This window comes from Conger conger, chromosome 12 (assembly GCF_963514075.1).
Source record: "Conger conger chromosome 12, fConCon1.1, whole genome shotgun sequence".
Classification (NCBI taxonomy): domain Eukaryota; kingdom Metazoa; phylum Chordata; class Actinopteri; order Anguilliformes; family Congridae; genus Conger; species Conger conger.
In genome coordinates, this window is record NC_083771.1 from 24,694,001 (window position 1) to 24,718,742 (window position 24,742).

The 24,742-nt window shown below is 41.4% G+C and overlaps 1 protein-coding gene across 7 annotated transcripts in view; it reads right to left on the reverse strand.

Moving 5' to 3' along the window:
• Positions 1 to 24,742, reverse strand: part of LOC133142531 (ephrin type-A receptor 5) — a 71,552-nt gene that overhangs the window by 22,895 nt on the left and 23,915 nt on the right. For 2 of the 7 annotated variants that reach the window (XM_061263807.1, XM_061263805.1), the window contains exons 3-8: positions 14,649 to 14,804; positions 13,478 to 13,813; positions 5,741 to 5,865; positions 4,945 to 5,084; positions 3,533 to 3,558; positions 3,276 to 3,381 (exon numbers count right to left, since the gene is read on the reverse strand). In XM_061263807.1, the coding sequence (XP_061119791.1) occupies positions 3,276 to 3,381; positions 3,533 to 3,558; positions 4,945 to 5,084; positions 5,741 to 5,865; positions 13,478 to 13,813; positions 14,649 to 14,804 (889 nt within the window). Of the gene's footprint in view, positions 1 to 2,869; positions 2,918 to 3,275; positions 3,382 to 3,532; positions 3,559 to 4,924; positions 5,085 to 5,740; positions 5,866 to 13,477; positions 13,814 to 14,648; positions 14,805 to 24,742 lie in introns of all 7 variants that reach the window. The other 5 variants (XM_061263801.1, XM_061263804.1, XM_061263802.1 and 2 more) reach the window with 5 other exon arrangements.

Below are 24,742 nucleotides of genomic sequence, written 5' to 3' on the forward strand. Positions count from 1 at the left end.
TTGTACTGAACGGGCCATCTGTAACTTTATTTGGTAGCATTTAAATAAGTCTCCTACAGTATGGCACTGCTGCTACCTACATGAAATTTATATATCGACTTTTATATAATATTATTTATATAATTACTTATATAATCACATAATTCTTCTCAAAAATGATATTTACTTTGATAAGTTTTGAAAATGAGCTTGTCAAGAATGTTAGGACCTGGTCCAGGGTCAGGCCGTGACAGGGTACAGGATGGGGAGATGGAGTGTAGAACGGGGAGGGGGAACAAAACGAACACTGCAGACCAATGAGTAACTCCAGTCCTGTCTGCCTAAACAACTCTATATAACCCTCAGCTAGTCTTTGAAGGTTTACTGGGCTCAAAGTGGCGTGGAGCCAACCCCCAACCCCCAAGTCTCCTACCAGGATCGGCTTAAAAAAAGAAATGAAGGAAAAATAACAAAGGAAAATAACAAACAGTGTCCCGTTGGAAGGATGTGTAGATGCTCTAACTCTGCTGGAGTCACTATACAGCGAGTAGAGGGGCAAATCAAACTCATAACAGGGTTGAGCACAACTGAGGCACTGGGGCGAACAGATCAAAAAGGGCTGGGCAGTCGTAAGGGATGCAAGGGTCAAAATCCAATCAGCAAACAGTTCAAAACGGGTCATACACAAGCCAAATCCAAATCCAAAGTCACAAATGCAAAAATGCTACTCCGATCGGTTGGATTGGCAGAAGGCAATGACCGGCAGAAGGAACAAACCGGAAATTGCCCAACTGGCAAACCGGAAGTAAAACAAGATGGTTGTGCATCCAGCTGAGATGCACAACCTCCAGCACAAAAGCTTACGAGAGATTGTAACAAGAAACAAACTCTCAGAGGACCTCCAAGAATGGACACCAAAACTATTTTCTACCTATACTCCAGTACAGTATTTGAACAGACACATTATTCTTGAGTGGCGTCTAATCTCTCTTGAAGCTGCTGGGTGCTTCCGAGGTGCTTTTCTATGGCACACTGTTTTTTTTCTTTGCCAGTGACAACATGAGATTCGTCAGATTAAGTAGAGTACCCCAGCACAAGGACAAATGTGGAAGGGGACACACACGGGCAGAAAGACACCAGGAAGGGAGATCGGTTTAAACGACTTTCCAAAAATAATGAATTGAGACATACTGTAAACAGCACACGCTTTTTATCTAGACCCCAGTTCCTGATGAGTTTATTTAGGAAATATGTTAATAATATAAGATTTATGCAGATGATTAGTATAAAATAATGTAACTATAATTGTGTCCCAAAATGAATTCCACTCATAATGATTTTGTTTAAAACTTGTGTATTTGTTTGCCCGCTTTTTTTCCCCCAAAAATATGCATTTCTGCATTTTTTTCTAACTTTGGGGGAATGAGTACAGGGTAACAGGGAAAGATGGGATCTTAGTACAGAGTGTGTCACAGGGTGGTACATACATGGGCTGGGAGTTCAGTTTATTCTCAATATGTGCTATATGCATAGACAGAACTTCAAACAATAATGGACGATAGGAATTGGTAGGATAGGAGTATTATGTAGTATAGGAATTATACTACTGTAGTTGGCTCATTGCGAGACTGTGTGAATGAGTACAGTGTAACTCGTGTTACCTATACTGTCATACAGTGAATTAATATGACGTTACCTATACTGTCATACAGTGAATTAATATGACGTTACCTATACTGTCATACAGTGAATTAATATGACGGGTCGTTTTCTTACACTGAAGGACAAAGCCTAAAGGCACTAAATAGCTGTAGTAATTGGAGTTTAGAGCAGTTTAAGAGACATTAGCTGAGGATAACAGCAAATGCTGTAGCTACAATTTTCAAATCAAATTAGCTAGTTAGTTTATGAATTAGCTTGGTAGATAGCAATTTCATATTTTATGGCTTACAAGCTGTCTGTTACAGTACATAACTTAAACACTGAGATAAACTTGACATAATGGCCTATAAATTCAACTTTAAGCTCACACTTGTGTAACAGCTACAGTAGCCATCAGTAGAGCAAAATTTGAACATTTTAATTAAACGTATATTTTCATTTCAAATGAATAATGGTACATTTAAGAAGCAGCATAGATGTATTTTTTCATCTGATCATGTTTCAGAGAAGAGCTAAATCATCCCCCAACTCTGTAATGGTGTTAACCACGTGACAAGGGTTGCAGATTGTAGAATTGTGTTATGTACAACAATGGTATAGCAATGCTACCTAAGACACCTTGTGTGGAAGAGTCTTAAAATGGTGACATCCCAACGCGAACTAGGCCATTTCATGCTAACTTTATGCTTCCTGTTTGGGATTTGTAGAGCATAAGCATGAGCACAATCTTTCAATAGTGTCTCTAATACAAGACTGCGGCTTTTCATTTCCCTGGGCAGTCCAGACAACAAACGCAAGGAATAACAGATTGGTTTTCCTTTCTGGTCATTTGTGTATACAAGCAGGCATATAATACTACTGTGAAAACAAAAGCATAACCTCTGCTTTCACTTCAACAGTGTTGTAGTCAACCATAAATTGGGTATTTTATGTGCTATGGGATAAATTATAGAACGTGTGTATGTGCATAGAACACATACAAGCAGACTAATAATTGGCCATTTCAACTCCAAACATTCAGATGTAACATATATGTAAATGGTTGGCATTTATATAGCACCTTTATCCAAAGCGCTGTACAATTGATGCTTCTCTTTCACCCATTCATATATACACACACACACACACACACACACACACACACACACCAACGGCGATTGGCTGCCATGCAAGGCACCGACCAGCTCATCAGGAGCATTTGGGGGTTAGGTGTCAGGGACACTTCGACACAGCCCGGGTGGGGGATCGAACCGGCAACCCTCCAACTGCCAGACGACTGCTCTTACTGCCTGAGCCATGTCGCCCCCGACATGTTTTTCCACAACTGTTTGGCTCTACCCTCCTTAGTTATCTCTGGATTGGCAATCCTCTTTGCAAAACAGAGACAGTGGCAGGAGATAACAGATCTTGACAGATTTTGAGAAACTGTGTGAACACAAACTTGAAAGCTATGAGAAACTAGAGTTTCTTCACTCTCTCCAAGTGACTACACAGTTCCCAATTCACTTCCATTCATTTTTTTTCAGCCAGTAAAAGGCTGAGCACTCCTTTGTAGCAAAATGACCCACAATCCACAGTGTGGCTGTTCATATTTAATAGCTTAACTGTAGCTAGTAATCGGGGGGCAGTGTTACCGTCCGCTCAGCAGGAAGCCTGTGACGAGGGCCAGCAGAATGACTCCTACGATGACAGACACAGCCACAATGGGAGCCTGGCTCTGGTCACTGGATGCAGCTACTACTGGAACAGATAGAGCACACAGCCCTTAGGAGAGAGAGCGCACAGTATTACAAGAACAGAGCACAGCCTTTAGGAGAGAGAGAGAGAGAGCACATACTAGTACTAGAACAGAGAGAGGACACAGCCCTTAGGAGAGAGAGAGAGCACACACTAGTACTGGAACAGAGAGAGCACACACTAGTACTGGAACAGAGAGAGCACACAGCCCTTAGGAGAGAGAGAGAGCACACACTAGTACTGGAACAGAGAGAGCACACAGCCCTTAGGAGAGAGAGAGAGCACATACTAGTACTGGAACAGAGAGAGAGCACAGCCTTTAGGAGAGAGAGCACATACTAGTACTAGAACAGAGAGAGGACACAGCCCTTAGGAGAGAGAGAGAGCACACACTAGTACTGGAACAGAGAGAGCACACAGCCCTTAGGAGAGAGAGCACATACTAGTACTGGAACAGAGAGAGCACACAGCCCTGAGGAGAGAGAGAGAGAGAGAGAGCACACACTAGTACTGGAACAGAGAGAGTGCACAGCCCTTAGGAGAGAGAGAGAGCACACACTAGTACTGGAACAGAGAGAGCATACAGCCCTTAGGAGAGAGAGAGAGAGAGAGAGCACACACTAGTACTGGAACAGAGAAAGCACACAGCCCTTAGGAGAGAGAGAGAGCACACACTAGTACTGGAACATTACATTACATTATTGGCATTTGGCAGACAGAGAGAGCACACAGCCCTTAGGAGAGAGAGAGAGAGCACACACTAGTACTAGAATGGAGAGAGCACACAGCCCTTAGGAGAGAGAGAACACACTAGTACAAAATGGAGTGAGAGCACAGCCTTTAGGAGAGAGAGAGAGCACACACTAGTACTGGAACAGAGAGAGGACACATCCCTTAGGAGAGAGAGCACAGCCCTTAGGAGAGAGAGCACAGCTTTTAGGAGAGAGAGAGCACACACTAGTACTGGAACAGAGAGAGCACATACTACGACTGGAACAGAGAGAGGGGATGGTGCAGGTTTTTATTTTATGCATCCAACATAATGATGCCTGATCTTCAATCAAGACCATGATAAATAAAATGAACGGTGTTAGTGCTCACACACACGCACATACACACACACACACATACACAGACACACACACATGCACATACAGACACACAGACACACACATACAGACACACACATGCACACACAGACAAACACACACACTCACAGACACACACACACACACACGCAGACAAACACACGCACACACATACTCACACACACGCACACGCACACAGACGTGCACACACGCACACACGCGCACACGCGCACACACGTACACGTACACACACACACACATACACACACACACGCACATACAGACACACACACGCACACATACACACACACAGACACACACACATACAGACACACACGCACACAGACAAACACACACACACACACACACACTCACACTCACACTCACACTCACACTCACACACACTCACACACACACAGGCACACACACAGACACACACACACAGTGTATTCACTCACGGAAGGGGCTGGTCTGGAACTCAAAGCGCCGGCTGAACCCGCCGTATCCCGCGGAGGTGCGCGCGCGGATCTGAAACACGTACACGCAGGAGGGCTTCAGGCCGTCGGCCAGGACCTGCGTCTCCCGTGACTTGATGATGGTGTAGCTGGTCTCCTGGTCCTGCCGTTCCCCCCAGCACAGGACAAAACACAACTGTGTGAAACTGTCTGAAGGAGCACTCATTCACCCCACAGATAAACCACGAACATGAGCACCAAAAACTATTTTAACGCACAACACGGTAAACAGTGTACTACAGCAGAGTTAACCACGGTGGCATAACTGGTACAGCTGGTGCCGCAAGTCGGCAGTGCTAGTCAGGAGTTCCTGGTTCCTGGTGAACTTCCAGGCAGTGTGCAGGCAGTTATTAAACCCAGAAACGCAGCGCAACCCAGCCTGTGTGTGGATTCAAGCTGAACAAAGAACACAGCGATTCATCTGCTGCACGACACTCATGGCGAAATAAAAAAAAAACATGAAACGTAATCCTTGACCCTTTCAGTCCCCAGAGTGCCATATGGCTCTCAGGCGTAACTACAGTAAAACCCAAGCTCAAACTTATACCTTTTCAACCAAATTACTGCTATACTATTGCTAAATATTAAAACCCTACACATTTTTCTCAACTTTCCCAATTTTCTCAACCAAAGCCAAGCCTTGGGATTTGAGTGGAGCCACTTAACATTGGGCATAGGAGTGAAAGATTTAAACTAATTAACAGGAAACACACTGATTAGAGGTGATACAATCCAGAAGGTGTCTATAATTATTTTTACCTTTTCAAAGTATTTAATCTCGTACTCCAGGATGATCCCGTTGGGCCGGTCGGGTTCCAGCCATGACACGGCGATGCTGTTTTTCGCCGTTTTGCCCTTCCTAACCACGCTGACCGGGGACGGAGCTGAAAAACAATTATATTAGTTGTACTTTTCAGTTTTATTTATTTGTATCACGCTTTCCGCAGAAGATTGTCCCAAGGACGCTTTACAGAGTAACTGAGGAGAAAAAAATATGAGGCAAACGACTCCCGAGTGGGAGAAAAAACCTCAAACAGTTCAGGAGGAACCCGGCTATAGAGGGGGATGCCCATCCTTCGCTGGCCTATAGGTTAAGATGGTAATGGTAAAGGGGCGTGAGTCTGTAGCTCCAGGATGTAGAGCAGGGGTCTCCAATCTTATCCTAAAAGGGCCGGCGTGGGTGCAGGTTTTTGTTTTAACCCAGCAGTAACACACCTGATTATACTAATGAACTAATCGTGGTCTTTAATCAAGACCTAGATGAGTAGAATCAGCTGTCTTAGTCCTGTGCTAAAACAACAACCTGCACACACACCGGCCCTTTCTGGATAAGATTGGAGACCCCTGATGTAGAGTATGCAGTTCAGAGGGGAGGGGGTGAGTCTGTGTTGGATGTAGAGTGTGCAGTTCAGAGGGGAGGGGGTGAGCCTGTAGCTCCAGGATGTTTTAAGGGTTTCAATTGTTGTCACTGCGGTTGCTTTTCTTGTTTAGAAGGCATTGGCCTTCTATTAAAGATATATGCATTTGGAAATGTCATTTATTCAATCAGCACACATTCTTATCCAGACCGACTGAAGCAAGTACAGAGTAAGGAACTATGTAACCTAGGTGAAAATAGGTTAAAATAAATACATACTTGAACTAATAATAATAAAATACATCTCAACATTTTACATTTTGAAATAGATATCCTGTCACTTTAACAAAGTGCAATTGTCCCAGCCAATCAGAATGGCTGTAATGTTCGCTCACGCGTGAATTCAAAAACTGACGAGATCTTTGGTAAAAAATAAAGACGCCATTGAAGTCGAACCAGTGAGCAACAAAAAGTTAAGACCTGAAACTATACTGATTGTTGTAAACCTTTATTTTCCATTTTTGGAAGTGTTTCATGTTACCGTTCCGTCTATAGAGGTAGACCATGTTTTATTTGAACTACGATATTGGTTGTTTGACTGAAGAATCGTTGAGTAGCCTAGAATTGCTGAAGCCGCGTTGCGCTCAACGAGAGAAGATGGCGAGCCTTTCCCAGTAGAAGAAACGCGGACAATCGTTGGCATCTCCCAGCTTCATCTGCATTCCGGAGAAGGACACACACACTGTTCAAATAAAAGTTGTGGTAGAACTGCTAGATGCCATCATCATTATCTCGACTACGAACGAAATATATCGCGGTAAGGGTGGACTCATTCACTCAATACACGGATGGACTGCACAACGTGGTCAGCTGTTAGCATAGGTTGATTGCACCGACTACAGTGTAACTTGAACTTTAAATTTAAGCTCGAATGCATTTACTACGGTTGAGTGTTATTCTTGAATTGCTTAACTGTGAATACTATCTGTGAATGTTATCTTCACGATTGTTATTTTTCTTTCATTGCTATGCTTGCTGGTAATGCAAATGCATTTGATTATGTGCTAGGACTAAACTGAAGCTCAAAGGTTTCATAGATAACTAGCAAAAGCAATACTTGACCCTTGATTTGAAAATAGGCCTGTTGAGAAAATTACAATAACTTGATGTTATTATATTAGATTGAAATTATATTTTGATTTAAATGAGAATTTGATTGAATTAAGATTTAAAACAAGATCTTTAGATATTAAGATAAGATATTAAGATAACAAATCTTAAACTTAGAGATTATTGAACTTAAACTGAGTTAACTCTTGAAATAGAAACCCAAATAGACTTAAAAGTGAAACTAATGCTAAGAGAATCATCTCATTCTATTCCTTAAATAGAATGCATAGTTTACACTGGATAAATAATTTACACTGGATCCATTTGCAATTGGATGCAAATATTTTGAATATTTCTCAAATGTTGTGTATGTAAAATGTTTAATGGTACCAATTTCTGACTCTTTCTACTTCTAAATCTTTCTAAACTTCTGTATAAACAAACCGGCCTTTAAACTTGCCTGATGGTCTGTGGTGTTATTTTGCTGTTATTACTGTTTTAACTACTACTGTTCCCTATGAACCTAGAGACTGGTCCTAACTTACTCTAGCTTAATTACAGCTCGTAATAAGTGCTACAACTACATACTGCAGGAAGTCAGTTTGCAGTTTGAGAAATGTTTGCAGAGGTTTTCCTGCAAATGCAAATACCTCTCCCTCAATTAACTCTCCAGGGGATGGTACTGCACAATCACCAAATCGCAATAAAACTAAAAAGTGCAATTATACACAGTGATAGTATTCTAGAGCACTCAATTAATCCTTCTTTTTAGTCTATATTTTTCCTCGTTTATCAATTAAAAAAACAAGAATTAGGTTAGGCGAGGAGACATTACAGGTTTGCTCATTGGCAGTGACACACCGCTGAATTATAATTCCATAGACGGGAGATGACATTAAGATGGAGTTTGAGATTCTAAAATCACTTCACTAATAATGTTAAACTATATTATATGTATATGTATATTATAAGCTATAAATACATTCCTATTGTGTGCCAGAGACTCTGAATGGTCCAGAAGCACAGAGACCTGCCGCACTTTTCTTTCACTTCAGTCTGGAATGCTGAAATCTGATAACTTTCTATGTACCTCAGTGAAGTGTTAGACTGTAACCGTGAGATAAAGAGGATTTAAGCACACTCAAGTGATCCCCAGGGTGAAGATAGCAGAGCTGCCATTGCCTCTGAGCTCATATTTATGCTACAATACACGACTGTACAGGAGGAGAGAAAATATTCCCCTTTTTTTCTCCTTCAAACAAAGAGTAACTGAATCTCCCAACCCGGACAAAGCTACAATCGTTCTGATCTTAAAAGCCTGAAACAGAACCCTTGGCAACGTGATATGGAGTCAAGGAGTAAGGCGATATTGGGGAAAAGCTTTTTTTGTTGAGGTTGGATAAGCAACTTAAATGGTTTGGCAGCCTGTTTTCAGTTTCTCAGTCAACTGGGAGACACTGCTTTGAGTTATTTATTTTTAATAGTCTCTAAGGCGAGCAGCGATTAATCAGAAAAAAAATACAATACAATGTTTTTACAAAAATAGGCCAAGTTTCTAGCAGATTTTTTGAACAGGAAATTATCTTTGCAAGGTAAACAGCATTTTCTGCAGCATTTCATAACTGGTATTCTGGTGCAATAAACATTACATTTCATTGCCCTCTATAAAATGTAAAGGCATTACTTTATGCCAGTGAAATAATTGACTCTATAATTTTTGGATTTTTAAACGTAACATTATGACCAGGCAGTGTTATAGCATTGTTTAATTGTTAAACCCTTTAAAAATGATGATATAGCTACTGAAAGCTAATATAATGTAATACTGTATAGGACAGTACACAGGAAAGCTAGCCAGCATCCTGCTAATCTAGCTAGCCAGCATCCTGCTAATCTAGCTAGCCAGCATCCTGCTAATCTAGCTAGCCAAACAAACATAATCTGCTCTGGAAAATGTCTTGTTTATATTTTATTGCGATCCACAAAATTATCATTGACAGAAATCAGAGCAAGCTAGCCAGCAGGCTAAACTACAGTGGGTTGTTACTAGCAATATTTTTTAAAAAAATTAACGGTTAACAGCTCAATGCCCGTCCATTTTGGACAACACAGATGAATGTTTTTGTCCTCCAGGACATGTGCTGCTAGCCATACGGGGCAGGAGGCAGTGCGGCGTGCTGAGACCAGGCAGGTTCTGCTGAGTAATGACTATCAGAGCTTTGCTCTACGGGACTCTCAGGCACAGCTGTTCCTTGGCATGGTCGAGCTGCAATTTGCTGCAGTAAAAGTGAACGAATTAGCAGGACATACCACCTGTACACTCCTGTTTGCTAGCAACATGCACACATTTATTTTTATTGTGCTAGACTACGCTGCTTGACAACAGAACCTGCAAGCGTTTTGCTAATGAGAGAAATGGGTGAAAGCCTGGAGGCAGGTGAAACGTGATCCAAAGTGCTGATTTTCCCCCAGAGAGCAGGGCCAGGACGTGTGACCCTGGGGTGAGATTGGAAAGGTCATTCGGGCCCACGCGTTTTTAGTGATTGAACACCCGAGCCATTCGGACAGCTTCAATGTGAGAATCGTTAGCGCACATTTATGCCACCACTGAAGAGGGCACTTTGCTGGAGTCTACTGACATATCCTCCTGCTTCAGCCAACTCGATACAGTGCCGCAGAGGATTGTGGGAGAGTGCCTGATATCTGTCAGACAGCCACTACAGACAGATCCTGTAGGGAACAAGAGGAGGAGGTGAGGAGCTCTCAGTGCCTTTCTCCCCACTTTAGTGTGAGACCCATGCAGATATGCAGTTTGACTCACTAGTAACATAACATAACATTAGCCAGCCAACAGGTCTTATATAACTTACATCTTGTCACTTGACAGAACAGTTAACTAACTGAAGACAACAGTTCCTCATTTGTTTGTTTTTGGCTACACGCATGCAACCATTTACCACTTTTAAAATAAATTTTCAAATTATTTAAAATCAAACAGAAAGGGCAGAATTATTTAAGGAAGTGACACAAACAAACTAATGCTGTCACAAACTCGTTCTGTAACTTAAATCGGAAAGAGGAAGGGCAGTGTTTCACTTGTTTGAACAAAATAATAACTCTGATCATAACAATAAATAACCCTGAAACATAGCACTAGTTTTGGTATGTTTCAGATGCAGATAGAATATCATAGTTTTCTTAAGTACTAATTTACAAGATGTTTTGCAGCAAACAGTTAGGAAATTTAAGTCTAAGCTTACTCACTTAACACATTTTTATATTTCCTGTGGGGCCATCATTATAAATCTTTACTGTATTCTGATTCATGCTGCCATTTTGAAAATTGAAAGTGATAAGGTTTCAATTAATTCCAAGTCCACATTTTTTCACTCAGTCAATTAACAGATAGAACACTTGAACTCCACAGGAAACATTTCAGTGAGTGTGATAACACTAATTAATGGCTTTGATTAAAATGTGTGGGGAATTTTTCCAAAAATATCCTGTAGCTCTGCAGCATGAAGTTACAGAAGTCCTGAGAACTAGCAGCCACACACACACACGCGTGTTCATGTGTGAAGGGACTGCTAACAACTAATCATGGAGAAGCACAGTGTGTATTTCTGGAGGTTTGTGGAATAAAATACATATATCAGTTGTATGTGTTATGCATGCATATGTGTGGATATATGTTCAGTATGTATGTGTATGTCTATCAGTGTTATGTTTACATGTATGTATTATGTACACTCAGTGTAAAAATGTACCTTATATAGTGCTCAGTGAGTGTATATTTAAGTGTTATGGAACTAGAACCCGTGGTATATCGTAGATATTGGCACAGCTAGTGGTTAGGCACGACGCAAAGCGGAGTCCCCACAGCATTAACGTTAGCTAACTTGCTAGTTTACGTTACACCAGATGACACACACAAGTCATTTGTTTTTGTTGTACACATTTATCGGGACAATGCCAGATGATGTGCAGTTATTGAAATAACTCATTATTGTGTCGTTATTAGTCATGATTTGTACTCCTACTCCTTTCCAAATCAAATGACACTTTAAACTCATTTCATTTTACTTTGGTAGGCTACTAGTGGTGAGATGATGATAACGTTGATGCATCCTCAAACATACCTCAAACTCTTAAGTTCAATAAAAAATAAATCAAATTCCTCTAATAACCAGCACTCCTCCCTGTGTGCTACATCCCACATGACTGGATGTGAACCTGGACAGCTATATAATGAATAATGCTGTAGTTCTGACACACAGCCCTCAGCTAAAGCTATTTATTCTCCAGCATTGCACAGCAATCGAACCAGTTCCACAGCAAGCACATTTCTCCTCTCTAATGGACGGCAGGTTCGGGGTGATGTTTGGACATATAAACCAATGATTTCCTTTGCCACACTCACGAAAACTACAGGTAGGAGACCCATGGAATTGACCTGTTACTCTCAATGTGTAGTTGTTTTAAAAGAAAACGCAATAGCATAAAATTCAGAGATTCTATTAATTTGCCTTTTGACATGCACATATTTAAACGAACAGTCAGTATGTTATGAACTCTCTTTCATATTGAAGAAAAATAAAACGAGAAATTATTTATTATTTGTAGTTTGTTATTTTTCTTACACAGCTAATTTGAGAAGCCATTAAATGATAAAAGAAACATAAAGCCGATAGAGCAGATGGAGCATTATGCATCTCTATCACTGCTAAAAAGTTAAAACATTAAAACTGATTATGAAGTGTAAAACTGATGATCACTGTAGAAATGATTTAATCATGTAATCTGACTATAATCACTGCTGTGTATGTTCCAGAGTTTAACCTGAGAAAAGAAAGAGGGTGTTCTGACAGCCTGAGCTGAAACTACATCACTGATTAAATGGTTCCAGGTGAATTATGGGATTTTCTTTAGGGATGGATATGCACTACACCACGCATCCCTGGTCTCTAGATCCTCACTGTCAGCTGCTTAAAGAAATATCACCTTAATAGGGAAGGACCACCCATATCCATGAGGGGAATTGCTGATCCAAGAAATAACTCAGCGTTAGACTCGCCGTTAGATTAATGAACCACAGACACCTCGAGACAGGCCTTGAACGTAAGTAAAGGTATTACTCAGAACAACGACATTCAGATTTTTCTTTCCTGGTTAGTCTTTGTTTCACCTCAATTATGCAGCTCTTTTGATTGAATTACCCTCAAGTAATCTCCACGCTACAATTGTAATTCTCTACAGCTGAAAGATGCATGGGAACAGATCACATGGACATGAACAACCAGTTCAACGATACAGGTGGATTAAGACTGTCATATGGAGACCTCTCAGCAACCAAACCATGGCATTCTTCTCAAACCACATTGACAGAATGGAATAAATATTGCACAACTCTGCAAAAAAAGTCAATAACTTGATCTGTTTTGGCAAAGTTGCTCTGCTGCTGTGTTAGTGGTCGATGAAACAGTGAGATATTCAATTGAAGGCTTCTGCTAAGCTAGTCTCACTGCTGCAAAGCCCAGTAGCTGCATATTCATACAGTATAATTCGGTATGCCAATTACAGCACGTCATAACCAAGCCAGTCATAAATATATTTAATATTTTAATAAGACATGTAGCGCAATCTATAGGGCACCTGACTCTCAAGCCAAAGGAGTTTCCCCTGTTTGATTTGGGGTTTGATTTTCTGCCATGGAACCTTCTGAGCAGTGATGTCTCTATCCCTTACCCTCTCTGCTTTCTATCTATCTCAATACAGCAAAAACATAAAATAAATACATAAATGAAAGGAGGGTGGAGTGTTTTTGTTTCTATAATATAGATTTTGATACAAGAAAAGCCTAAATTCACTGTGGAAGAACTTATGGATATTGTAATACCATCAGAAAATCAGCATTCCAGGTAGGAAATAAAAAGTATTGGAACAATGTGTCTTTAGGCGAGGCCTAGTTGTACAAACAGATGGGCGTGGCAGGTTGGTGAGGCTATTAGGCTGGGCCTGGTCCTACTCACCAGCCTGGTTAGTGGTGACGTTGAGAGAAACAGACGGGCGTGGCAGGGAGGTGAGATGGGAGACTCCGTTGACGGCCTCCACCAGGAAGGTGTAGTTGGTGTGGGCGAGCAGGTCGGCCACCATGACAGAGCTGTTCCGCAGGCCCTGCCGCTGGGGCAGGTAGCGCACCTGGCCCCCGCACTCCTCGTACCGGCTCCAGTCCGCCGCCATCTTCCTGCACAGTATGTTATAGCGCACGTCCTTCCTGCCGCCCGTCTCCTCCGGCCCCACCCATTCCAGCAGCACGCTGGTCTCGTTCACGTTGGAGATGGCGTTCCGGGGGGCGGAGGGGGGCTCTGGGGACAGAACCGGGGTCAGTCAGGGGTCAGTTATTATACGGACTGAAAACCCCACAGGTTATTCCAGGTTATTCCAGCCACAGATCAGCTTTAACCAGCGAGAGACCAGTTACAGATCAGTTACAGACCAGCTACAGACCAGCTTTGACCTGCCACAGACTAGCTATTACCAGTTAAGAGTTGAAAACACATCTTAGCATTCCAGCTGGTCTTTGCTGGAATTTTCAGCAGGGAAGGGTAGTTATTATACACACCATTGGTTATACATGAGTCATATGCAGAACAGAAGCAAGTTCAGGGCATCAGTCTGTTATTATTGATACTGAAATTATACAAGGGTTATACATATACTATTAGTTTATTATATTCTGGTGGTAAATCTTGTATAATAATCTAATAGTCATGCAGTCATAGGGAATTTACAGACTAAAAGAGCAATGGTAGATCAGAAATCTTACCTTTAAAAAGGTGTCATCAACCTTTTTTATTTGTAAACAAACATTCCAACTAAGCTGAATCATGTATACACACATGCTAGTAATTCCCATAATCTTAGATGTGCATTTTGTGGTCACAATTTCATTTTCATATTGGAGAACTGAGTCTTTGGATTCACATCAGGTATGTATTTGTAATGCATTTTTAAAAGAATGTGTTTTTCTTACTTTCTTACTGCAATGTTCACTTGCTACTGCCATTGGTATTGTCAGGGTTCTGTTCTGGACCCTGTGTCACATTACTGCACTATGAACCAATGATTTGACGAGCTTTAGCTAGGTACATCCCAGAACCCCTCCAAAATCCTTCATGAACAGGGCTGTGCGGCCCTTACTTGTGCACGCCATGTTGGGTGGATCAGTTTCCATCCGATAATAGTCGTCCTCACACTGGCAGGCTGTAGATGCCTCCAGTTTGGTGTAGCTGTATGGAGGGCACTTGCTGCAGCTTAGACTCTGAACAGATGATCTGAAGAATCCAGGCTGGCAGACTTTGAAGTAAAAGAATGAATACACTGATTAGGTTAAATGTCATATTAAAATAAATATATTAAAAATGTTTCAATTAGTAAAATGTACATAATCTCTACATTTGCACATGTAGAGATTATGAGTCATGTCATATGTGAAATGTCAACAACAATCATTCAGTTGACTGTCAATCTTCTCCGCTGAAGACTCAGGTGTTTGGGAAGAACTGTGCAATAGTTACAATGTTGGGTAACAGTCACTGTAAAATGAGGCAATATGGAGTGTCTTGAATATCCATTGCTAAAAATTATTCAAATTACTGATAATCAGTCCCCGTGTGAGCTGGCTAGAAACTACTACACTTAACACTCAACACAAACATGGATCTATTGCAGTGATTGGTCCGCTTTAAACAGCCAACAGAACATCTGATGAACTGCTGCATTGAACAATCCTTTTAGTCAACAAGCGTGAAGGAGTACGGTTATTATTATTTTTTACCCGCACTCAAAAAGTTTTAGGTCTATTTAAATATTTGCACTGTGGTCTAAAGAAAAGTTACAAGATAGACAAAATAATGTATATTCATCAGCAAGCGATGTACCAGTAGGACATTGTTTTACTTTGTCATCAGTTTTGAGGTTGTTTGCATCCATGCTTTGCTTCCCCCAATCCTCTCTGCAACAGCATAATTTAATTTCTGCACTGATGAGCACCTCGTAGGTCCATAGCTGCATAATTAGCCGTGTGCCTTTGCTCATTTATGTGAGCTGTATTGCAACATGATGGCGAAAGCACCGGTCTTGGAACTACAATTCCCAGGCACTCTGTTGTACCCTTGAGCAAGGTGCTTTAGCAGAACTGGCTCAGGACATTTCCAGCTGCGAAACTGTGAAAGAATTAATGAGAACAGTAGGCTGTGCAAGTCACTCTGCTAAAAAGCCAAACAAATTCAAACGAGTGATAAAGGTTCTTGACAAAAATTAGTGTAGTTAGTGTAATAAATATATTGTTTATAGAGCACTAAATATATGTGTGAAGTTTTACACAAAAATACTGTTTGAAAGTATGAAAAAATGCACAATTTAAAAAGGTTGTATTTGCTTGGAGCCCATTCACTTTGATGTCTTTGAAGCTCAATATCTAAAGTCCACTCAGAACACAGATGGAACCTTTTAATTCCAAGGTCACGATTAATGTACATGTCCGTTATCCAAGCTATATAATCATATTTTGACCAGTCCTATCCCAGAGGGCTTCACACCAAATCACTTAGTCCAGTTCTCTCAATGTACGGCATGCCACTGCTACAGTATGCAAATGAAACTAAACTCCTTCCCCCTCATTTTCCTCCCTGCGACTCCCCATGTTCAGACCCGTATCTGGGAGGTCAGGTTGCTGTTGAAGCCTCCTGAAGCTGAAGCCTGGAGGACTCGCTGTGTCTCCCGGGACCGTCTGCGGAAGCCCCCTGTTCTGCAGGCTCTGCCTCCACAGCATCAGGGGAGCCCACCCCTTCCTCACACAAGCATTACAGTTTTTACTGTACAGTTATCTTAGGTGACGCTTTTATCCAAAGTGACTTATAGTTTGGAAGCAGGGGCCAATCCTCCCTAGAGCAATGTGGGGTTAAGGGCCTGGCACTGATCTTATTGTGGCTACATTGGAGCTTGAACCACCAACCTTCCAGGTTCCAGTCATGGATAAGAGTGTCTGCCAAAAGCCATCAATGTAATGTAATGTAATGTAATCATGTATCCTAGCCACTAGGCGATAGGCTGCATATTTGCTCCTCCAATCTGTTAGAATTCCTCGTCTGAAATACTGCAGTACCCTGCTGGCCAGCTTGCAGCCCTGTGCCATCATAAAGCTGGTCCAGAATACTGCTGCCTGTCTGGTCCCCAGCCAACATAAAATCACTCATAACACCACAACACTTCAGTACTTTCCACTGCTGCCTGCACTGCTGAAATGTAAACTCTAATGCAGGTGATGAACACATTCATTTAACGGTCAGATTTTACCCAGTCAATCCCAAACACAGCACCCCCTGCCTGCCACACTTGTCAGCACAGGCAGAGTTCTCCAGCAGTCCCTTAGCGGAACCAGAAGCAGACACAGGGGTGTGGAAAAAATGGCAGGTTTAATGAAGGCAGATGAAGGGGCAGACAGAGCGTAATCCAAAACAGGAAAAATTTCAGGTCAGGTCAGTCCAAACAAGGCAGAGGTACAGATACCCACAAAAACCAAAGAAGAGTCCAGGGAAGCAGGCAGGGGTCAAACAGGAAATAAAGATACAAAAATCGACAAAACAAGACGGGCTTGGGAACAAAGGGGCCAGAACTGGGGGGAAGGAATAAAGGGCACGGGACTCAAAAAACAGGACAAGACGAACTAGCAAGGTGCAACTGAAAAGGACAGGTATAAATACACAGGGGAATGAGACAAACTAGGCGGGGCATGGGACCAAATAAACATCAGGTGAGACACATGAAAGGGTAATAACACAATAACGAGGGGCAAACTAAAACACGGACTGACACACAAAGACACACATGTAATACAAATGGCTCCGGACTAGGGAGTAGACAATTGCACAAATCAGGAGATGTAGAGATATGGAGAAACAGGTGTGAATACTTCGCTGAAATTAAGCAAGTAATCAGTGATAGAATAGGGAGGCGGAGTTACAGAACAGAATTGAAACTAGAGATGCGTAAGTTAGTTACGTGATTTAAATTACAAATACCCAAAACAAGTGAATGTTAGTTTGTTAGTTTGACAGAACATATAAGTGTGTTTGTATAATTAGTACTGTACAAATTCTATGTTAGTTGGGATTCATATATTAGTGCTATCTACAAACATGAAATGGAGAGGAAGCAGGAAGTAAGGAATGCAAGATTGGAAGGAAGGTTGAACTACCGTAAACTAGCGTAAACACCCGAATAGTGGGGCACGCAGACAGGAGTGACTTATAAACATTCAGACTCAGACATCACAGGGGAAGACGAGTGCAAAGACTAATGAATATAAACAGAACACGATAATAAACAATGATAAACTAACAGACAGAACTCAGGAACATAACGAGAGGAGCAGATGGGCGGGGTTTACACTTTTAGAATAACTTCATTTGTTCCAATACTCCAGGCACCAAATGCAGAAATGTATTTAATTCCAAAACAAACACCATTTGAACCCAGGTCTTCAAACAAATTTGCTAAATTCTGGCAGTCCAACAGCGGTAACTGATGATGGTACTCAAGAGGTGCATCCATTCATCCATTATCTAATCTGCTTATTGCTGGTCAGCTCCCAGCATGCACTGGGAGGTAGAAACACACATCATTCACTCACACAATAGGAGCTTACTGGAAATAGGGAATTTCATCAACCTTAAAAACATATCTATATTTAATTAAAACACAATTACACCATCAGCCATTAATTCAGGCTCCAACTTCAGACATTCTTTTTTGAGTTCCCCAGCCGTAGAGAGTTAAAGGTACAATAGAGTCAAGAGAGAAATTGCAGCAACAAACACCCTCAAACCACAACACTGTTTACTCACACCCACAGGCAGAGGGTGAGCCAACATGTCAGTGAGCATTTTTCAATAATAGGAAGGGATTTACAGTGGTCTTGTAACAATGTTTTAACACAAAAATCTTACCTATTGTACCTTTAACAGAAGCGAATCAGAAATGATTGGCCCCTGGCTCATGAGCACAGAGATCTTGTGCTTGGTTAAACCGTTTCAGACAGCCGATACTTACGCATTCCACTCATCTCCGTGCCAACGTAAATTTAGATAATCTATTACCATGGAGAAAAGGAGATTATCAATGCGCTCTGCAGTCAAACGTGCAGACAAAGACATTAATTAAAGCTCCATGGTTACAGATTGGAAGCCTGACGGCGAAGGTGTTGTGTGGCTTCAGTCCACGGTAATGCAGGGACATCAGCCAAACAGTCAATTCACACTCTGGGCTGAGAAATGAACCAGCCCGACCCTGGCATTCACATGAATGTGATTGGATGACAGTGACGGCGGTTGTTGGAGCAGGGGTTCAGATCTTTCTAGAGGAACCCTGAAACCGTTATGTACATCCCAGGGGAGGATACGTTTTTACACATCGCTGCTCATGACACAGATGCACAGAGCAGAATAGCAGCATTAAATATAAAAGACAGCTGATGACGTTACCAAGTCCGTACCTCAGATCGTGAATGTACACACAGAATTTATGCCACATGATTAGACTAAGCAGGGGACAACCCCCCCTGGAGCAATGTGGGGTTAAGGGCCTCGCTCAAGGGCCCAACAGCTGTGCAGATCTTATTGTAGCTACACCGGGGTTTGAACCACCAACATTGCGGGTCCCAGTCATGTAGGCCACAGGGTGCCCCATGTTCTGCCATGTTAGCCACGGTCCCAATCAACTTTTAAACCTACTCAATGATGTGCAATAACAGTGTGTGTCCATATGATAATCACAGGGTATCAATGTGCTATGGCTATCAGTATATGTGTATGGTGGTCCTTCCATAACAACTGTCTTTTTTCAGATTTTTTCCCCTTTTCAACCATTTTGATTGCCAATTCCAGTCCTCAGTGTGCAAACTGATGCCTGCATTAAGTCTGTTTACAGTCATGCGTACACAATGCAACAAAGGATAATAATATTTCAATAGAATGTTCACTTCTCACATCTACAAATTCTATGAACAGAATAGCAAATCATTTGAAATAAATAATATTTGTCACAGACACCCAGAAAAAATGCCTCCTATACCATCACAATAAAAGCATCATTTATTTTCAATCAACGAGGCCAATAATAGTAACCCCATCAGTAGCTTATATTACCCCTGCGTTTTCTCCGACTGGAAAAGCCGAAGTTCTCCTCTTTAGTATGTGTGGCACGTCAACTCCTCCCGGGGTAACATGACACACATTTTAAAGGCAAACCGAGTCACGCCACCACATCTGCAATCTACGCAAGTTCTCCAGAGCCAAAGACACCCAACGAATTACAACAGGTAAAAACTCAGATCTGTAGCAGTAGCACAGAAGTTGTGTGCATTACGTCCTAATCGGCTAGCATATCTTCTGTTTATCAAATATTATTCCTTCATGGCCAAAACTACAGTAAATCCTTAACCTGATTTTTGTCATGGCTGGGAAACCATCACTCTCATTCAAGGGTTACATGCTGTGTGAGACAGTATTACAGGTGTTGTACCAGTAATCAATGGACTGAATCACACACGGGGCACTCTGCTCGTGTATGTGTGTGTGTGTGTGTGTTTGTGTGTGTGCGTGCATTTAGGTGTATGCGTGTGTATAGCTTTCTCCATAACCAGAACCAGGCAACTTTGGTTCTAGAACTATAAACAATGCAAGTTCAAATACAAATTGTATACAGTGCTAAAACAGTGAACTAACTAAACACTATAAAAAAGTAATATGGATTCAAATGGATGCAGATGTGCACCATTTCTGCATGTTGCAAATGGCCCCATTCTTTTACTGTGTGCTCCTCACTCACCCTCTGTCCACCCCGCTACAGATGGTGGTGTGTCCATGTGCTGTGAAAGTCATACTTCACCAGGATAACCCACTTCACACAACACGGCACTTACCGTGACCTTGCAATTACCATCAGCCTACCTCCTGCCGTGTCAACTGACAAATGGCCATTCGAAAATTAGACGTCGCACATTCCCAAGATGCAGTTCATTGGAGTCGCTCCTCAGGAAGCTGATGGAGAGTGCACGGGGGACGTGTTGGTCCAGACACTGATGATGCCTCCACACTGCATTACAGGTATTGCATAGTACGTTGCACAGACTTGCATGTTGAGGCTTTTTTGTTTGCTTTATTGGATATTCCTTGCAGTGGTTGAAGTATTAAATAATGCCAGTGTATTGGGAATCACTGAACAATAAACTGTTCATATAAGGGAGAAGAAATACATTTTTTATATTGGCTGCGTTTATTAGTGACCTGAAAATCAGCTAAGCTGCATATCATGCAAGTGGAACAGATGGTGTCTCCTTGAAAAGCCAGATTTGATTTTCACGGCCCAGTTCTACTTGAAGTAGTACTACTTCAGTATCTTTCCTGAAACTTGGCTTGGCAATGGACAAAATGCCACCCAGGAAAGTATTCCACAGCTTTGATGCTCCCTCTAAATGAACATTACATAAGTCTTAGTTGCCATAGAAAGCTAGTCAGTAAGCCTGCTCAATGTAGCTCAACCAAATTTTGTATCATTACTTTATTTTCTCATTGTTCTTTCAGCTAGCTAGCATGTTCATTTATATTATTCCACTTCCACTGTTAAGATACGATGACTATGAGAAGACCGATTGCTCCTCAGCCATATAAAACTCATATTGCTCCAGATATGAAAACCATTAAATTAGCAAAGCCCTTGAATGAACACCCAATAGCTGGCTCAGGAATGATGATGGTTTTCAAATAATCGCTATGGTAACACAGGTTATCCATCACAGAAGTGACTCAGCTGAGGTCCACTGAAGAGTCATTAAATTTATACGGTTTAATATACAGCACACTGCTTCTGTAAGCACTTCATTTAAACAATTCAGCATATCAGTGCGCTATATATTCACATCATAACGCTGAAACACTTCAAATGCCATTTTCCTTAGGCAGTGATGCAATGCTACAATATGAAGGCACTTTCTAACAGAAACACGCCGATATGAAATTACATTACGTCCTGTGTTAGGATGCGATAAAGGAGTTGCAGGCAGTTTATTGGATTACGACGGGGCAGTGCATTGCCAAGTGGCTTATTGATATTTAATCTAATTCTCAGTGCTTCCGTAACTCAAGATTCTATTTGCTTTTACAAGCCCATTTTCCTGTAGAACACGTTACTGCTCGTGTAGTTTACATAACGTTTGCGCTCATCATAAATTCTTTTCACTTTCATTCTTACAAAAAATATATTTTCGTAGATTAGGAGGTACATTGAATCCTGTATCAACAATATTTTCCATGGTCTACAGTTCAGCACAAACTGGCATTTTAAATATATCCTTGCTGAAACTTTACTGCAATCCTGTCCAAATAATCTGTGCAGAAGGAGGGCCTTCGAAGGTGGTAAACTGATTGACCTTGACAGAACCTCAGTTTGTTGTCGTGAGACATTAGACCTGAACTGTCCGCTGAACTCCAGCCCAGCAGGTTTGCGGACATGTCAGCATCATTAAGACCCGATGTGCTGCGTATTCAGAGCCACAGTCATTCGCTTTGTTCCGCTCGCCCGTCGCCCGTTCCCAGAACTGTCGCCTCCGCTCTCCCGCTGCCAGGGACATTGTAATCTGCGCGGAGCTTGACGCGCCACACTTTAATCGAACACAGCAGTGCATATGGAAGCCGCAATGCCAAAACAAATACATTAAAATCGCATTAACATCTGAGCAACCTCAATATGATTTCATTTACATCTTATCTCGCACTGTGTTCCTCTTTCGTTGTGCGTTTTCGGTAGGGGAAATGTTCGACCCTCAGATCGCTTGAAATGATAAACACCGGAATTATTCCTCCACTCATTTCCCACACGGTTATTTGCATGCGGATTACTCTGAGTGAAACTGTCTGTGTATTCAAATCATATCATTAATTATTCATAATAACCAGACATGACTTGTTGATTATTCATACAAGGATAGCTCACCTCACCCCAGTATGGCTTTACCTCGGCCTATAGCTCAGAGATGAAAATGACAGGCCAAATGAACAAGAAAGCATCAAAATCAACAACAAAATCTTTTTCGTAATAAACATTGATAAAATATATTTTTGATTTTTTTTTTTTACCATTATACAGCGCCATCCATAATTTTTGGGACAAAGACCCATCATTTGTTTATTTGCCCAATTTGTTGGATAAATGGCTCAAACTAATGTGCTGCTGCCAGATACGCAGTAGATATGAAAAATGACAAATGTTCATGTTGAACCCAATGGAATAAAAACACTTATTTTCACATTTACTTAATGTCTGGCAGCACAGTGGTTTGAGGCTCATTTCATACCTTGGACCCTTGATGACATAAAGCCATTTAGCCAACAAATGTGTACCATCCCACAGAGTATAAACACTGCTGTAATTTCTACATGGTGAAAACAAAATGTATAAAAATGTCCTTTATTCAAATCTGACAATGTGCACTTCAACCATTTTTATTACAAATTTGAAATTGTTGAGCACAGACGCAAATGAATAAATGATGGTCGATACACTGCGGTTCAAAACAAGACAGAAGGATAAAGCCAGAGGCAGAAGTGGAAAACAAAGCAGGTCGTAGCAGGTCAATCAGAATATAACGCTGGAGAGGATGGACACATCTGCCAATGAGTTTTTCAAACAAAGGGGTTTAAAAACACAGATAACAAGAGGGAAATGGCAGTCAGGTGTGGGGAAACAATCAGGAAGTGAAACACAGGTGGAACGAATGAATGAGGTGACTGAACTGACATACAGACTACGGTGTGCACAGAGGGTAACAAAACATGGAAACACTGAACACTTGGACAAAGACTAGACAACAAAAAATATAGAACCTGACAGATGGGTCTTTGTCCCAAACATTATGGCAGGAACTGTATATTAAAATATATTTCTGCATCCACTGTCCATGGCACACATACAGAAACAATCTGTTGATGAAAGAAAAACATCTTCTGCCACTGTTTGCTCCTGAAGATGATTCCCTCCTGGACTGTGATCAGAAATGATTTGGGGGGGAATTGGAGCATTTGAGCTGTAGCATACCCCTGATCCCCACCGCACTCTGGATCTTGCTCCTTTCCAACACGCTCGGGGAAAATCTGAACCTGTACCAATTCATCACTGCCTCCCCGCACCCCAGTCAACACCATGAACTGAAACACACTCTATAGAATCTGCTTTTTATGACACAGGCTCTGGGCGGCAGTTCAATCAAGCACTGTCAGAGAAAAAATGACCATTTCTGACTGGGGAATAATATAAAATAATAACTTGTGAGAATTACCTTGAATAAGGTAATATGCATATAGACATTAGACATTCTGCAAAAGTGTTTTCACTATCTTTCCTTTAGTACTGGACACAGTGAGTTGTGTTTATGGAGGTTTCAGGGGAGCACACTTAATATCTGCACTGATAAATGTATGAACAATAGCAGCAGTACGTTGAGCTGAATAGTTAAAATCACCTGCTCATCTGACGTCTTCTTCACTTCAGTGTTCCCTGGCTAACTAACCTGCTATGAACTCTGTCTGACCCTGGGCTGTTCTTGGTCTGTAGCTTTCAGTTGGTCTGTAATGTCCATAACACAGAAGGATGAGGCAAATCATTGTTTTTTGTGAACGTCCCATTTTGTAAACAGTTAACCGTGTACCCAATACTATTTTTGGCCTCTAGGGGCCGTACAGTGGCGGCAGCTATTTATGTTTTTATGGGCCCTTCCTCTGACAAAAAATGCCAACCAAGATGCAGGCACGTGCACGCAAACGTATATAACCACAGGCGTGCTCATGCACACACACAAACACACACACACAGTACCATTAGACAGATATTTTAAAGACAGTACTTTGGATTTTATTTGCTCATGAGTAACTTTGGTTATTGGGACCCAGGCTACATGGTTTACCATACTTTAGAACATTTGTATTAATCAAGTTAGAACCATGGACCAACGTGAATGGTCATAGAATCAACAAATCAACTAACGATAGTTGGGATGTTTACATAACTAAAGCTTAGGCCTATGCTACTCCTGTCAGTATAAGAGGAAAAGCACAACACAATAAATTCACTGAATGTATTGTTCCCTGTGTTCTGATGCCTAATTCACAGAATGCATTTTTTACAATAAAATATTAATTAATATATGAAAATAATATATTTTCTTAGTTTTTGTTTTATCT